The sequence below is a fragment of the Opisthorchis viverrini genome, assembly GCF_000715545.1.
Source record: "Opisthorchis viverrini unplaced genomic scaffold opera_v5_18, whole genome shotgun sequence".
Classification (NCBI taxonomy): Eukaryota; Metazoa; Platyhelminthes; class Trematoda; order Opisthorchiida; family Opisthorchiidae; genus Opisthorchis; species Opisthorchis viverrini.
Window position 1 is genome coordinate 1,329,457 of NW_008751674.1, and position 17,485 is coordinate 1,346,941.

General features: G+C 45.0%; 1 protein-coding gene across 1 annotated transcript in view; it reads left to right on the forward strand.

Moving 5' to 3' along the window:
- T265_12826 (hypothetical protein) overlaps positions 1–17,485 on the forward strand; it is a gene marked incomplete at both ends in the record, with an annotated part of 36,726 nt that overhangs the window by 3,016 nt on the left and 16,225 nt on the right. The window contains 5 exons of the mRNA XM_009165787.1: positions 4,341–4,492; positions 9,034–9,206; positions 13,533–13,623; positions 14,448–14,553; positions 16,442–16,780. Of these exons, the coding sequence (XP_009164051.1) occupies positions 4,341–4,492; positions 9,034–9,206; positions 13,533–13,623; positions 14,448–14,553; positions 16,442–16,780 (861 nt within the window). The remainder of the gene's footprint in view (positions 1–4,340; positions 4,493–9,033; positions 9,207–13,532; positions 13,624–14,447; positions 14,554–16,441; positions 16,781–17,485) is intronic.

Here is a 17,485-nt window from a genome sequence, read left to right on the forward strand (position 1 = left end):
CCACCTAAGAACCAATCTCGAATCCAAATAGACCACATTACCATCAGTTGCCGGTGGTGATGGTCGACCACTGGCTGACGCTGCCTCTGGAATACGAGCGTGGACTACGACCATGCAGTTGTCTGTTATTACTTTTCGCTGCGCTTTTCATGTCCACGCAGAAACGCACACACCTTGCGTATTCACTAAAAGGCTAATAGACCCGGTGATTAAACTGAGCTAACAAAACCTGCTTCTCGCATGCCTGCTGGATGGTCCGATGATGGATAGGAACAGTAGTTGGAAACGGATATCCCAAGTGCTACTCAAAGCCGGGACTTCTGTTCGCGGTACAACGTGGCCAACCTCATCCACACATGGGATCTCTGATGGACTGTGGCTCTGCTTGAGGATTCCCTTTGATGGTCACCACAGCTCAACCCGACGCATCATCCGACCCCAAGTGAAACTGTTTTTGCAGACCAAAAAGCTTGGCGAACCCGAGTGACTGAAGAAACGGACGGTGTAAAATATGTTGGAAATGTTCGCAGACTGGTCCTCGGAAGCCTCTTGTCTGCCAAACTATGGCAGACCAAATGGCTGTGTGATATCATACAACTTGGAACGTTTGGACCGTTGGGCACAGTATTTGAAGAGTTCATTTGGCCATCTGCCAACACTTACCGGGGCCTTCGACAACTTGGAACGTTTGGACCGTTGGGCACAGTATTTGAAGAGTTCATTTGGCCATCTGCCAACACTTACCCGGGGCCTTCGGTCTTCAACAGAAAGATGGACTGTGAATATGAACCCCTTCAACCACAGAAGTCTCCCAGTGTACATCTCCACTAGAGTGTCATTGTGTTCCTGTTCCTGACAATCTTCTTTCGGTGTTCCAGGATGACGAAATCCGCAACCAGTGCCTGTCTAGCATCTGTGGGTCTATCTGGGAGAAAGACGGTCCCAGATAGCTAGGATGAGTCCATAGTAGTGCGCATCTTCAAAAAGAGTAGTAACGACAGAGGTGTCAGCTTGTCTCCCATTATAGCAAGGCTTCTGGCGTCGCTGATTCTTCATCGTCTTACGCGAATCCTTGAACCGTGAACATCAAGCGGGATTTCTGCCGGATGGGGACTGTGTGTACCACATTTTCACAATTCGTCAGATGTTAGAGCAGCACTATATGTAGAGACGACCTACAAACTTGGTATTCCTCTACTTCAAGAGTGCGTTCTTTTCTGTCGACCGGTCATTTCCATTAACCACGATTGCTCAACAAGAATGCTCCGCCAGTATGCGAACATAATCCGGTCCCTATATTCACATACTTTGTGCGTGTAATGAGCTCCATAGAAGCTTCCCTAAAACAAGTGGTGTCCGGCAAGTTTCTACACTCTCCGTTCATGTTCAAGTTCATCCTTGACGGGATGATGAGGCGAACGGTGAGGTCTTTAAACCCTCGGTGTTCAAATCGTTGCTGGTGAAAACTTTGTCTTTCTGAAATACACAGGCGATATCGTGCTTATCTTTGGAGATGAAGGCGAAGCACAAGCCCTGTTGAATTAACGAACTGCTTCACACCATCTTCCGAATTGTGCCCTGCAAAGGTGTGCTTCAGAGCGTGCAGTCTGAACATTCAACTTACAATCCAAAGAGAAGCACTAGAGGTTTTGGGGGATTTCACCTCAGCGGCTGTATCAGCTTCGACGAGCTCACTGGTTAAAGCGCGACCGGAAGGTCCGTGGTTCGAACTGGACCACTGCATCTCGACTGTTCCCGTGAAAGGCTTGGGCAATATGGGAGTATCTCAGCCTTCATGCTTCCTTCAGGTGGCATGCAACCCAGGCACCGGAAAGGTGTTACAGCTAAACGATTGTTGTTATTATTGTTATTGTTATTATTACTGTTATTATTGTAAGGTCTGGCAGCTATGTGTCTGACGATGCTAGTGCGCAACTTTCAAAGGCACAAATTACGTAGGATTTGAGTCACTTGTGGCGTCAAAACGGCATATTACCAGGCCTCGAGTGGCGGGTATATCAAGCTTCAGTGAAGGCGGTATTATTATATGATTATGCGGACTTATGAGATGTTTTCAGGATTTTGACCGCCGATATCTCAGAGTTTTTTGGTGTCAAATGGCGTCAACGAATTTGTAACGAGGTAATTAGAAGACGGGTAATTACTTGTGCATCAGATACTTCAGTCGCGGAAAACGTTCAGCGGTGGTGGCTCGGTCATATGCTATGGATGCCGAAGCATTGTCTACCGAGACGAGTGTTGTTCTGCGTGCACAAACCGCTTGGTGGACAACCTATGGCCTGCCAAAGGTGTGTGAAAGAGATTACAAAGAGTTTCTGTTGTCTCCGCGACCCCTACACCTGAGTGTGCGCCTGGCTGAAGGCATTGGAAATATCAGCTGGTCGATGCCAGCAGCTCTCGTGCTGTCATGTTCCAGATTGATTGAGTCCTGGAGATCTAGGCACCTCAATGCGTGCGATGGGCACCAGATCCCTTCCCTCACCCACTCCTTTCTCTTCTTTTCACTTTAAGGCTCTAAATATAGTTAAGTATACTTTTCGGCAAGATGGACCAAGTGGCTAGGGCGCGAATTGATCGGAAGGTCCGTGGTTCGAACCCGACCTGTGCCTCTCGACTTCCCCTAGGCTTGGGTGGTCTGGCAGTATCCCAGCCCTCGTGCTTCCTTCGTGTGGCATGGCAGCTAGGCACCGAAAAGGTGCTACAACTGAACTATTATTATTGTTATTATTATTATTGTTATTAGACCTTTCGGCTGTTCAGCCGTGGAGCACCAGCGTCCACACTGATGTTGTTGTCTCCGATTTTGACCGATGATTCTCAGGTCGAAGGCGTCAAGTCTCACTAACAGAATTAGACTGTATGTTTGTTAACCTTGTATATACGGCACTACAGCTTCAGTGAATTTTGGTTCTGACGCCATAAGTGACGCAAGTTTTTCGAACGCTACTTGCCCCCTTGCTCTTCCATGCATTGACTTCATCCGTTACAGTACGATGGCGGCTTATGTAGCTGCCGAGCTACGCGGGCCGTTCAGTAAACCCAAGTTCATCCTTAAACTTCAGAGGAGCATAAGATAATGAGAAAGCTTAGAGAAAAATCTCGCCCTTTGAAGTCGTAGACCACGCCGAAGTATGCTACCTCTTCAGACATTCTGTATGAAGTACTTTGCGTGGACATTTGCTCGTCAAGCAACAAAACGAAGTCCTCCACATAATCCAGTTCCATTACTCTGCCTCCAGACGTGATTTTGATGCATTTATTCGTGGTCACCTGAAATCTGCACTAGATGATAACGTCGGTGACAAAATTGAAAGGTATTGGACAGGCAGTGTGTCTCGATCCTGTTGTCGTGTATTGCCAGTTGACTTGAAGCTGTTTTGCTATGAAAGTTATGATTGGTTGGTAGATATCGATGACTGAAGCCATCGCGATTCTTGATGAATCTGTACAGTGTTGTGTCGTAAAAGGTGAGAACAGTAGTTTCTCCCATGTATTGTAGTGGTTTACACAAGGAACAGATTTATTGTGGACACCTCTCATTACGATCATAAGAAAGGGTTTAGTCAATTCATCGTACTACTTTGAGGCATCGCTGTTTAATTTTGTAACCCCCTGTAGCTTGCAATTTTAAACCAGACTTCTTAGGTCGGATGGTGTTTTTTCGACAACAACTTTAGCTATCAATTACTATCCAAGACTGGGCCAACTGACACTTAAGCTTGAACGACTCACAACAAGCGAGGCGTGTCTATAACTTTCTCTTCCAAACTTGTGTGCGTTTTCACCACACAAGAAAAGTTTTTTGTTTCCAGTTTTTTGATGACTTCCAGCAGTAACTTGATTACCTTGCACCGAAAGCAGATCTCAAGGTTTTCGTTTAGCATATATTAACTCATTGCCAGAGGTTCATTTGACATAACACACTACTCACAAGGTTTCTTAAAGCTCTTCCACAGCTCACTACCAGTTTTGCTTCCTCTGACGCTAGTCAGGTAGGCGTAGTCCACGGAGTTTCCATCAACCTTATACCTGAACACTACACTATACGTATTTGACAACACTCACTTGTATATTACAATGGTGTTAGTGATGGACTCGGCTGAATCTCTCGTTGAGGATATCCTACAACTGAATGTGCTTCACGCAGGTCAACTTGTATCTCAGTTGGCATGACATTCAGGGTATCACAATACGTTTTCTGGAGGGAACGAGCAGGTTCGTAGGTTTTTGGATAACTAATTTAGGTCTCACTCACTGGGAAACTTATCCTACACTGACATCTCACTCACTTTGTTTTGTACCCTTTATACCAAATATAGAAAGTAAAGCACGATAAACTTTCCAGCGGCTGTCATTCAGCCTTGAAGAAGACAAATCTGCTCAACGGACTCGATCCGGACAGCTTGGAAATGTGCTATGACCCCATAATACAGAGCGGTGGCAACTTCAATTTGAAATTCAGCATAGAAAGGTAAGCTGTGGTGTGTTGATTGCTGTCGTTGACAGTATTTTCTCACTTCACTTCGGTCCTCGCTTGCTGGTAAATCAGCTGACTTCTTGGGTGTCTTTGCAGCTGTATACACCCAGTAATCAAGGATGAACCAGTTCGAAGTTGTTTGTAGATTGTGGATAGCCTCTCATCACCACTAACAGCAATCTCAGCGATGAAACACCAGCGCCCCACTTAATACATTCGTTTTTTTAAGAAAGCCTCGATGTATAGATACGATAAAAATTAGGATGGAAGCAGCGTTGTGCTAGATATACAAGGAGCAATGAGGAGAATACTGGTAGCTCAGGATTTGCTGATGGCCATAGAGGTTTCTAAATCAGCGCAATTCTATGCATCGGCTATAAACCATGTACCAGGGATACATTGGTTCCAGCTGCTGCAGTTTCGAACACCCGAATATGGGATATCACGGGACATGCAGCGAAGCACTGGAGACAGTGACGCGTTTAGTTAGCTTGGGAACTGAGTAGCTACCCAATGAAAGCGATAGCTTTAATGCATGAGCGCCACTGACTGCCAGTGTCATTCACTTTTAGTTGAGTCCCCGGGGTCCTCATCTAAGGAGGTTTGACTCAGTTTAGTGATTAGTGTTTTCATACTTTGTTGCAAGGTCATAAACTGTCTGCTTCTGTCTGTTTTCACTCAGCCCGATAATCCACTGGAGACAGTGACGCGTTTAGTTAGCTTGGGAACTGAGTAGCTACCCAATGAAAGCGATAGCTTTAATGCATGAGCGCCACTGACTGCCAGTGTCATTCACTTTTAGTTGAGTCCCCGGGGTCCTCATCTAAGGAGGTTTGACTCAGTTTAGTGATTAGTGTTTTCATACTTTGTTGCAAGGTCATAAACTGTCTGCTTCTGTCTGTTTTCACTCAGCCCGATAATCTTTAATTAAGGCTTTCCATCGGTAACTGATGGCCACATGGTCGAATCGAGCCTATGACTAGTTTGCGGTTGGTAGCCTCCAAGTCACTCGATGTGAGCGTTCCTGCTGGAAGTTCGTAATGCCAAGGAAAAGAAAATGTTCAGCACACAACCGAGGCAGTTGCTGAGCGTCAACCCCAAATCTGCCATCTAATTGTGCTTCTTCCGAGCGTAGCCCTTCATGTCACCCACCAGGGCCACTACATTCGTCCTTCTTGCTGACCGAAGCAGTCGTGAGAGATCTCGATAAAAGCCCGCTGTCATTCTCAGAACTACGGTCTGTCGGGGAGTATGCTGATACGACAAATAAACATTGCTTACCGCATTGACTTGCATTGATCTCAAGTGAGCCAGACAACTGCACAGCGCAAAGACGATTGTTTACTGGGATCTAGTCCAGTAAAGAGCTTTCAGCCTTGGGGCTGAGTACAACTCCGCACTGTAGATCCCACGAGCCATTGCGTCGGGATCACTAGATATCCAAAGGGCGAAATATGTAACATTTGAGCTCGTCCTAAGCGGCTTGAGGTGGGGCTTTGTATGCGTGTTTCACGGACATAAATACATCGGCAGAGAGGGGAAGCATGACTTCAGCAAGAAAAGTATGTTGTCCAATTTGACATAGAGTATGGGCTTTGAAGGCTGCAACGTGAATCAGACTGTTTGGTGTTAGTAAGTAATTATTTTGGTCTGTTTTTCATCGCAATAGATCACACATGGAACAATGACTAGAAGACTGGCAGATGAGTTGATCGCGCTGCATCATTCGACGAGTTGGGCGGGGGTATGGGGAGGGCCGCTAAGCGAATAGCTGCAGGGGCGAATGATACTTCTCGGTTGCTCAAGCCGAAAGATAGGGTTTTGTTCAGGTACCCCACCTTTAGCCTTTGACTCAAAAGTCTGACCCGCAAGGCAGTGGTTGTTAGGATTTTCTTGGAAAACCCTTGCCGTAGCCACCTGGCTGCAGAGGGGGCACGGCGTAAGCCAATACTGTCTGGCTTCTAATACGACCGCGTATAGCAAGCGATTTTTTTTAGCAGCATCAGATCCTTGAGTTTTAAAAGTATTTTCAGTAATCCACGGACGGTCACGATCAGCGGTTGGGCGATCGGAGCGTGCGTTTTTTAGGGTCGACCTTTGCTAACCCGTCCTTCATCGGAGGAAGGCAGCATCGCTGCTTACATAAATACGGGGGAAACGCACACCGCTTCGTAATACTGTTACTCGCAGTACGGGGACTCGCTCTTCTTCGTCCGACTGCTCCCTATTGGCCTTCATGGCATGGTTTACCATTTATGAACTGAGGTCCAGTTTGTATAACCCACAGGACCATTGCAACGCAGAAGCCAGATCACCGTGACAACCTGATCACTCTAGGCCTTTTAGTGCCTACACATCCAACACAGGAAATCTGGATAGCCACTGAATAGGCTAATGCTCCTGCTGCCATCTTTTATGGCCTCGAGCTGGGTGCAAGGAGATTCACGTGAGCCTCGTATCGGAATGTGGTTTGTTCCCATTACTCCTCAACCATTGTCCCTTGTCGCTACAGGTCACTTCTGCTTCACCATAGATAATGGAGTTTATTCTGATTAATCGGGCGGAAGACGTGATCTAGCCACTGCATTTTGTTGCACTTGATACAGTCTTGAAGTGGAGTACTTGCCATATCACCACACATCCGTTTGGTAATCACACCACAAATTCATTGGCTCCTCTCTCCACTGTTCATTGTTCTGAGACTTTGGTTGTCAAATGCCCAAAGCTCCCACTGACCCACCGATCGTAGAGACTGTGTCTCACAGCTATACGACGACATAGCCCGCGCTGTAGTCAATGTACATGATTCACCACTTGGAAGTGATCACTTCCGATTGATCCACTAAAGATTACTCTGTTCCTCTTCTAGGAAAACATTTCAAGGAACATACCGAAAGTGGTCTCTTCCGAAAGGAAGTTTGAAGGGCCAACCTCTCTATTGGTTGCTCTCTTTGATCATGTTTTTCTGGTGACATCTTTTCCAGTTTAAACCACCTTAGGGAGGATAATTTTTTGGTCCGAATGGACCATGTTCCAGTTGGAACGATATTCATGACATCGAGGTATTTTCCGTAAGATGACATACCGAAAGTTGTTGGAAATCCTTGAAAAGTGCTCTACCAGTTTCGTCATTTTCAAATGAGTGTACAATACCACACCCGTCCAGTTTGATGTTCAAGTATGGAGTAAGCCTGGAAAAGTTTTGAAATCGAAGTCCTTCTGGAATTTTCATCAACCTTGTAAGCTATGTCATTCAAGAAAAACATCTCGTTATCTGGAATGTCGCTCCAAGCGAAACATGAGGTGACCGTTATGCAGAACATTCAGCTAAGTCCCCTGTTAGTATCTTAATTTGCAAATGAGTGTTTCAACCCCCAAGCCTCTATGCGTTGGTAAGCCAAGCCGCGACATCTCGCTCATAGAAGCCTGTTCCTCATAAGTTTACCGCGACTCAAATAGGATGGAAACGAATGCTTAGGTTTTCCGGTTGATTAGCTCTCCAACTTCAGTTGAAGATCATCATTAACAGGTCAGGCACCTGTTATTCATGATCGTATCCAACAATTAAGTACCTACCGATTCAAACCTGGTCAACCCATCTGTTCGGCTTCGTTGAGAACAGGTAGCAGTCTCTGTCGACTGTGAGCCGGTGTTAAGGTAGATGCATTAGTGCAGAGGACTAAAAAATTTCTTACACAGGAAATGAGGGTTTAATTAGCTTAATTATTGCTTCTGTGGTCATGGGACAGCGCAACTTTTCAGCAGAAAAACATTCTAAGGACTTTCAAAGTTCCATTTAGACATAACCTTCGATTAAATTTTTCAAAGTTTTAGTTTGATGCACTGCACAATACACACACCCTTGATCAATAAGAATAGCTTCATAACTTCAGGGAGTTGAAAAGATTTTTCAGTGATGGGGAAAGGATGTACTTGGTAACAATATTAGTGGCTGATTGTGAGAAGCGACAAAATCAGAACGCGGCCTGCATTCATGTCACACACAGTATGACTGAGGTCACCTCGCGAACTAGGCGTTTTCGGGTATGGATGAATTGACGTATCTTGACCACTGTTTTTCCAGCGTGCTTATTTATGAAGATATTGTTGATTGTACGATTATATTCAACAGTACCGTCAAACGTTTCAACTACTGAGAGCAGTCCTCACAAAAAAAACAAATCAAATATCATTTCGTTCATTATTTAATGAGAATAAATCACGGGCTCTATGAAGGATTGCTGTCCATGGGTGGATCTTATTCTCTTTGAAATATCAGTAGAATAAACAAGCTTCAAGTTTCTCTGATGATGAGCAACTTTCTGTCGTCCCATTCCTCGCTATTTTCATTTTCTATTTGTGTGTTAAACAGTACTGAATGGAATATCCGTAATTTTTGGACCGCCGATAAGGGATTAAAAGGCGATTAGCGAATCTCCCCACCCTTAGAAATTTTATTCAATGTCGTAGTGTCCGGCTAGCTACATCTACTCTTTGTTTGAAACAACTCATCTAGTCTCCTCTTCACCATCTAGCGACATTCAAAACTTACATTTTGGGACGATTATCTGCGCCCTCGGAGTTCGCTACCAATCCTACTGTTCTAACGTGATTCGCTCTTTGATGGTCAACCCAACTGAAGACCAAGCATCGGTTTACGCTTATCTGCACGATCTGTTCGACTGGGCAATTGCAGCCATCAAACCAGGTGGGTTGTTCTGTCGGGCACTTGCCGGACTCAATTTTGTGTTTGTATAACCCCTCGACCGTTGTTTACTTGCTCAACACACGCCGGCTAGATGGAAACCAAACTAGAGTGACTGGGTGCACTGAATCACATAGCTTTCTGTATGACCGTACCAGAGCTATCATTCTCAATCACAGGGCGTTGGGAATGAATGCCCGATTTCGTTGGCACGAAACGTTATTAGAAACGTCTTATTTTTCCTAGATTTTTCAGAAACTCCAATAGTTAAGACAGTGAAATTTGATGTTCTGACGTGGACCACATGCTGGAGTTTGACGTTGGCTCGGACGGATGAATTTCTCATTCATATGGTCGAAAGGTGCAGCAAGTTGTGGCATTATCCATGCCCGTGATTCATCAGATCTCGTATGATTGCGCTGATTCCCGTAGGGTAGTAGATCTCAATTCACCCAGCCAATGAACGATCTGATCATCACCGTTCCCGCTATCTTAGGCGGAATTCCTCACGGGTCCCGCCTTACCGCTCGCACTTAGGTGCTGCTACGGCCGAGAAGTCCATCCCACGCAAGATTAGCCAAGAATTCGGGATGCTTGCCGGTCCGGCATCAAGCCGAGATCTGATTGGTCGAAAGGCTGGACCCAACAGCTAATCATGACCCAGTATTGGTCAAATGCCGGTTGCCAATGGCGCAGCCAGAACGCGTCAGAATTTCCGGAAAGTTGTATCCGCCTACGCTATATATATGAAGCGCTGTACAAGTGTTTCGACTTCGTTTTGGGCGTTTATATACCTTGTGCACCCTTGGTGGTTGTTTTGAAGTGAACGCTAGCTTGGGAGGCTCAGACCGAGAATTAAGCTGAGAAAAATACCGTTACTACACGCTATTAGAAACTAGACGTCTTCGATTGGATCTGAGAGCTAATAACCAACTACATTTTTCTGCGCACCACTGTAAGGTCATGGATCCAGACCGGTTTCTCTTAATTAGAGGAAGTAGGAAGTCATTTGGTGTCCTGACGCATGAATGGGGTCCCTTTCCTATCCAGTCAGTCAGCTGCATTTTGCCGTATGAAGAAACTACGTCCAATTACACCACGAATGCAACAGCTGAAGTCAACGTTTTCCTTACGTCGGTCATATTAACGGTACATTAGCCTCCAAGTTGGGCTTCTTTCGTTACCAAAGATTACAGTGTTCCATTCAAAGTTTTAGATGCGTGATTCAGGACCCTTTTCATTTACTCATTATTTTGTGTATTTTAGACGTGTTGTGTACTGTAGCGAGTAACGTATAGGCAGTACGCTCTCTGTGGCCTTCAGGCTGGCTGATATGGAGTCAAAATGGAGTCAAAAATGCTGCCAAAAATCATTTTTCTACCTCAACGCGTCTTCCTATTGATTCGGTAAAAGGCTCATAGGTGACTTTTGTTGATCAATATGTTCTTCTCAGTTATCTTGAGAATAATCTGTTTCAGATCTTTACGTGTCGGATTTAACCTCGGGCCAACTCAGACTGCATTCATCCGTGTGGCGTGTTTTCGTTCATTCGCTAATCCTGCGTTTGATGTAAGAATCAAGTCACGTTTAGCTTTGAGGCTGATGGATAACGTACACTTAGTAATCCGCGCTCTAACCACTTCGGCCATCTCGCCCCCAGGGCTGATGGATAACGTACATCGCATGGTTTGTGTGCTCAATAGATTGTTCTCCAGTCATCCACAGTAGTGAACGCCATACTTGTTGACCGTGTCATTGTTTCAACTGGGCGAGACGGTGCAGTAGTTAGAACGCGAGTTTACTGCCCGACAGGTCCGTGGTTCGAATCCAACATCTGCTGCTTGACTTCTCTTGTGTAGGCTTGGGCAACCCAGCCATATACCAACCCTCGTGCTTCCTTCGGGTGGCATGGCAGTTGGGCATCAATGGAGTGCTACAGCTGAACGATTTTTTGGTTTTGTCCGTGATGTTTCTAATGACATTTTGCGCTCATTGGACACATCAATCGGAATATGTTCATTTAACTGAACTCAAATGTGAACCCATCGATGATCCGCCGCCAAGAGAAGGCGATTAGTGTCTGTGAACGCGTTCTGAATACACACCTTGCATAACCATTGGATGACGGGAGACTATCCTCTAGTTGTTCAACAATAACCGACCTCGAGGTAAAGATTATGCGCATTATTGAAACTTGTTAGGCTTTGCTGTGGCTAGTCCGTTCAGCGACAGTATTTCCTGTGAAAGGCGAGCAAGCATTGGTAGTTTATGCATTGTATATGCGGTTTTGGTGAACTGTACCTTTCTTGGAGATTCTCAGCAGTAATACTATATAGGGTTAGTCGTTCTCAACAAATGGGGTCTTCCTCCTGTTTTTCAGGCAACGATTCCATTCTTGTTTAACTGGAACAAAACTGGCAAATTCGATTTGCTGGTCTTCTCATCTGTTTACAACCAGAACGGCCAAAAAGGGCGAAGATTGATTAGGCTGTCCGTCGTGTCATCGTTAGGTGTGCGACTGCATTCCATTATGCAGTACGTATCGTTCACATAACTCCGATAGATGATGGGCTTTTGAATGGATTCTTTCAGCATGATATTTCCGAACTTACTCTCACACGCCTGCGACTAGCGGACCGAATGGCATAATGTTGGCATGCTGCCGTACATACCTGGTCTCTGTGGAATAACTCGGCTGAATCCTCTTGGTTCTACGGGAGAACACTTTTCCTCTGTCCAGTTGCTCATCACCGCAGACCTTCATTTACTGTCCTACGGCCAGCGCCCACAGAAAGAATGTTTGATGAGCAGTGGAAGGAACGTATAAAGACATGAAATACCCCACTTAGCGTCGGACGAATTCTGGCATGCAAGAGCATGCACAGGTACCTTCAGTCGCCTGTTTTCATGCATCTATTGATATGAAGTATACGGTCTCAACTGAGCGCCTAAATCAAACGACTTTGATGCGGTACATCTGTAACTCGAGGAAATCGCACAGTGACTGTTTCATATATGCAGTTGGTAAATGTCGTTAACGATATGAATCGAGTAGTTGGTGACGGAGACGCCGTTGGAAGCAAGGTGTCAGGGAGACTGTACGATCCTGTGCTAAGACCGTGACTTCGAGGCAAGGAATTGGTTAATTAGTGTAAACGCACGATCCAGGTGTCCTACCTGACAGTTAACGTGTAGTCTAATTCAGCGACGGACGGTCAGTAATAATTAGGGTGAAACCGAGTTCTATGAACTTCACCTGCGTTTGTTCAGTAGTCACAATCAGGCAGCAAACAATATATTGAATTAGACGTAGGCAGACAGTATAGATGGGTATACCGTTGTTCTATAAGAAATTAACGACAAATAATGAGCATAGTTAAAGGAAAGCTTACGGCTAGATTGAACCTTGGGCGGTTACAACACAGGATGGCAGAGAAAGGGCATTGTGCTACCTGGACAAGTTAAACGGTAAAATGTTGTGCAGTTCAAAGTGGGACAAACTGTTCAACAACAAACCCAGAAATGATTGTTAATAAATCGAGTTATGAAAACAGTTAATATAGAGTCGACTTGGTATAAAATAGAATAGTTCAGTTGGTAGTGTGTTGAAATATTGGTAGCTCGGGTGAGTTTATTGGTTGTTCATCAGGAGGCATCATCACTGCGCACTGATGATCTCTCCTCGTATGTTGACGAAACGTTTGCAGGCCAGTTGCCAAGCTCGGCGAACAAATCAACAGCCACCTGATCAACAACCAAGAATAGTTCAGTCTTGAAACTTGAGCAACCCCCGGAGGGTAATGAATTTGTCTGAGGAATAGAGAAGCATAAATAATTACATCACGTAATTAACGGAGACGATTACCCGACAATTACCCTATCTTAAGTCCTCCAGAAGGGCTTGAAATATTTTCGCATTTTTATTGGACGCCAGGGAACACGGGGAAGCCGACTAGAACCGATCGAGCTGCACTACCTTTGTTTAGAGTCGTGATCGCTTCCCCTTGGATTTCAGTTTGCCCCGTCACACTATCAAGAGGTTACACAAGCAATTACCCTATCTTAAGTCCTCCAGAAGGACTTGAAATATTTTCGCACTTTTATTGGACGCCAGGGAACGCGGGGAAGCCGACTGGAACCGATCGAGCTGCATTACCTTTGTGTAGAATCGCAATCGCTTCCCCTTGGATTTCAGTTTGCTCCGTCACAGTATCAAGAGGTTACACAGAACAGAAAGTATCAGAGTAATTCTTTTGTTTATTCGTCATCGCGATCTCCATTTTGACATTGTCTCCTCTTAGTCCTAATCCGTCTGTTTTTTTTTGGCAGGTGTGAAAATTGCTGAATTCTGTCAATCCATCCAGGATAAGGTGCAATCTGAACGACCCGAGTTGGCTGACTGTCTTGTTCGGTCTTATGGGTAGGCAGTTAGTGATGGTGCGGCTTGTGTGTACTCTTTCATTTCGTCTTGTTATACTTTGTTCCACATACACAGAAACACAACACCAAATAGCTCTATTATCTTCCTGTTCCACTATCCTAATCGTCCTCTGGTACGTTGGTGGAAACCAAGGTAGTTTGGAAAATAAAGCAATAGTAGACAAGGAAATTGAGTCAACAACCTGTGAGTAGCAATACCTGCTCCTTCGTAAGTTTCCATTGATAGACGGGCGCATTCTGCCTAGTTTTGTATGGCAAACTGCACTTACCCTGTTACCTAATTTGTTGCCTAATTTGTCCGTCACTCTCCGCATGATAATGTTCCACTCGCAGGACGTTTGGCTCGTGACAAGAACGAAATGGCTGTGTTTTTACCTGTTTCCATGGCAGCATCACCAGCCATCAACCCATACACTTAATTTCTGGAGGGACACTGTTAGATTGAGCATTATACCTAATCCCAATAGTTGGGTTCTCATGGGCCAGCTGCACGTTTGAGAACGTGCTCAGCTAGTCTGACGGAATATGTCTTTTCGTATTTGTACCCAGAATATTCGAATACAATTATTTGGATTGGGCTAATTTCACCTAAGAGAGCATGACTGCTTGATCAGTCGGTCATGGACGAATAGTCACTACCACCGGGAGATCAGATAAGGGGAATCTACAAAGTTTGCCCGACACATCTCTCGAATACGGTCCCTTTCAGAACAATTTTTATTCTCTAAGAGACATTCAGCAGTCCCTTTTTTTGGGTTGCGCACTTGCAATTTAGTTGAGCTTCTTTAACTTTATTTACCTCAGCTTCGTCACTGGTATCGAGTTCCGCGATTCCCACCAACTGCTTACTTCTAAAAGCACTGGCGTGTTCCGCGAAGGAATGACCCTGAACTTCAATATTGGTCTTCAGGTTAGTTTCCGTACTCAGTATCTATCTCCTCTTATGTGGTATGCACTACCTTGCTCTCATAAGGTGACCTGCCTTCGCTCTATTGTACGTCCACGATTTCTGCGGGCTTAGCTGAGCTCCGCACTCTAACATGCTTGTACTACTAAGAGACATAGGAGTAGCCAAATGGTATTGATAATTTTCTACGTACTGCTGGTGATGGGTCCCACAGATACATTACGAAGGAGCCTTTAAGTATCTTGTTTACGGTCTAAAGCAAGCTGTTCCTTTTGTCATTTTTCTGACCAGATGATTTTTCTTGTTTTCTATTTTCTTAGCAGCTCAACCTCGTTTCTCTCATCCGCTCAGATTCGCATAGCGCTAGCTGGAGGGAAAGATACTCAGTTCTCCTTCCAAATTCCATACGAGTCCCATTGGACTAAATCAGTACCCTAGACAGATCAGTCATTTGGTTAAATCGTTCGTCATCAATGCATAGAACTTGTCATCAATTTCAAGAGTAAATCAGTTTGCAGTGTTTATTGTTAAGTACAAAGACAGTTCATTTGTCACCCCTGAGATCCTGTAAAGAAATCGGGAAACATACTACAGAAATAGCCTAAATGAATATAAGAAAATTTTTTCTACATAAGGACTTGTCAGTTGATACGAGGAGTGCAACGCACCTGTGTGTATTCGCCGCCGATCCCTTATATGGGTAGGCAGCCCCACGTTGGATCCCGCCTAAACCGCCAACGGTTCTCCAATCCAATGTTTTGATCACTATTGAGTAGACAGAAGCCTACATCTTCAACAGCTAAACCCAATCCAACTTTTAATAAACGTCTGCCTGACTACGATATGACGGTGCCAGTAGTAATCTGACCACTAGTTCGCGATCTAGGTGGCGCGTTACTGGGCGTCATCCAGAGAGAAGTCGTAGTTGTTTAGGTTGGAGAAGTATGGTTCCGCGCTTAAATCCAAAGCAATTTACGCATGAGACCAGCACCTTGGTTTAAGAAAATTGATAGTGGTTCTCATCGTTGTGCCACCATGTTTAGGCCAGCTGGTGGCTGATGAGACCTACGCTTGTTTGCTCACCTATCTCATTCCATCGATTTCATATCAGCATCAGCTGTCTTCGCGTAGGACCCTTTCGGTTCCACGAAAACCGCTTGTGGTTTGCCTTTTATGCGCATGCTTCCAGTTGATCAACCGTCGTTGTCTGTCAAATCCATTTTGGGGTACCAGCTGACCACATAGTCAGCTGATTGGATTCGCGTGTCAACTAGATACCTGCTCATACTCATGGCAGGGTAAATGATTTGCTTGGATGCCGTGTACCACTGCGACCGAGCCTGCGCGTCCGAAGCAAACCCGAAGGAACCAGGTCGGTGGATGAACTGTTGGCGGCCATTAGCCTATCTAAACGTGATTGTATCACGGTGAGCCCCAGCGTCGCATCTAACAATAAGGGGATGGTGTCATTCTCAATTCCTTCGCTTCCCAGCATAATGCCTTGCTTCTTCCGCATAATATTATACAATACTACCTGCTCAACACAAGCGCTGTCGGCACATGTGCAGCAGGGGCATAGTTTCATCCTTTTGGGAACTGAAACGAAATTAGCGAAATTGGAACTGATTTGAATGGTACCTTGATGATTCTGATGCTACTTGTAACTTCAGTATTATGACACAAAGAGAGTTTCTTTCCTGTTTCACTGCTTATCCTCTCAATGTTCGGTAACTTCCGTTTTCTGTACCCATTGGGGAAATAAGTTTACAGCTTTATCATTTTTCTCGTATTCGGTAGCAGGCGAATGTGTGTTCACACTGGCTTACCACCTAGATTTTGTACTGCCATTTCTCGCCCTTGATTTGAAATCTTTCTTGCATGAAATTTACAGAATGTGAAAAATCCAAAAGCTGAAAACACTAAAGATAAGCAATATGCCTTATGGTTGGGCGATGTTGTGGGTGTTGCTACCGAGGCGGACGGGTCTAACACAGTATTCACGCTGGCCGCGAAACGCCGCCCCAAATCAGTCAGTTTGTACATTCGAGACGAGGAAGAGGACGAAGAGAATGATCAGGGCGAGGACAATGCTGCCGCGGAGGGTTCGAAGAAATCGTCCAGTAAACGGGATTCTGCTCTAAACGGTCTTGAGAAACGTTCCATACCAAATGGTGATGCCGAGTTACTCGGGCGTGGGCACAGACGCACGATTATCGCACAGAAGACTAGAGTGAGTATGCTTCCTGTGCTTGACCAGTGATGCGCTCTCTACGGTCGTTTTGTTTCCCACGTTCGGCTGCTCTTTTATAAAGAACCTAGGGCAATGTATGTTATCATGGGCATGTGACTTGTTCCAAAACACTCGCGTGACTGCCTTTGTTTCATCTTTTCGCGGTCAATTTTTACTATAAGTTTATGTGAGGTCTTTTGCTCACATTATAAAAAATCGAAATCCGCTTCTGTTTGATTCCCAATCGCCATGCAACTTGTAAGAACCGTAGATATTACCAGGAACTGTCTAAGAAATTGAAATCGAGGTCAAACTGTGGGTCTTTCTGTTCAGTCCTAATCGCTGTTGAATTCGGTCAGAGGCAACCTCTGTGCTATGGCAGTTGTTCTTTTGCAGCTCACCTGTTTTCTCTGTGACACGTTATGCATTAAATCCCATGGTATGTGAATGGTAAGTGAATGGTCACTCACCGTCAGAGACGGCAACGTCAGTGTTGACACTGATGCTTCACTGCCGTACAACAACGAGGTTTATCTAGTTATATATGAAGCCCCAGAATGAAAAGAAGAGAAAAGAGTAGGTGAGGGAGGGGAACTGGTAATGTTTAGTAAGTGTCATTGGAATAAGGTTGAATCTTTAATATTCCAAACTACAGATTATTCGGATGTATTGAATAAAATTGGGCGTCGCCTTAGGACCGCACGT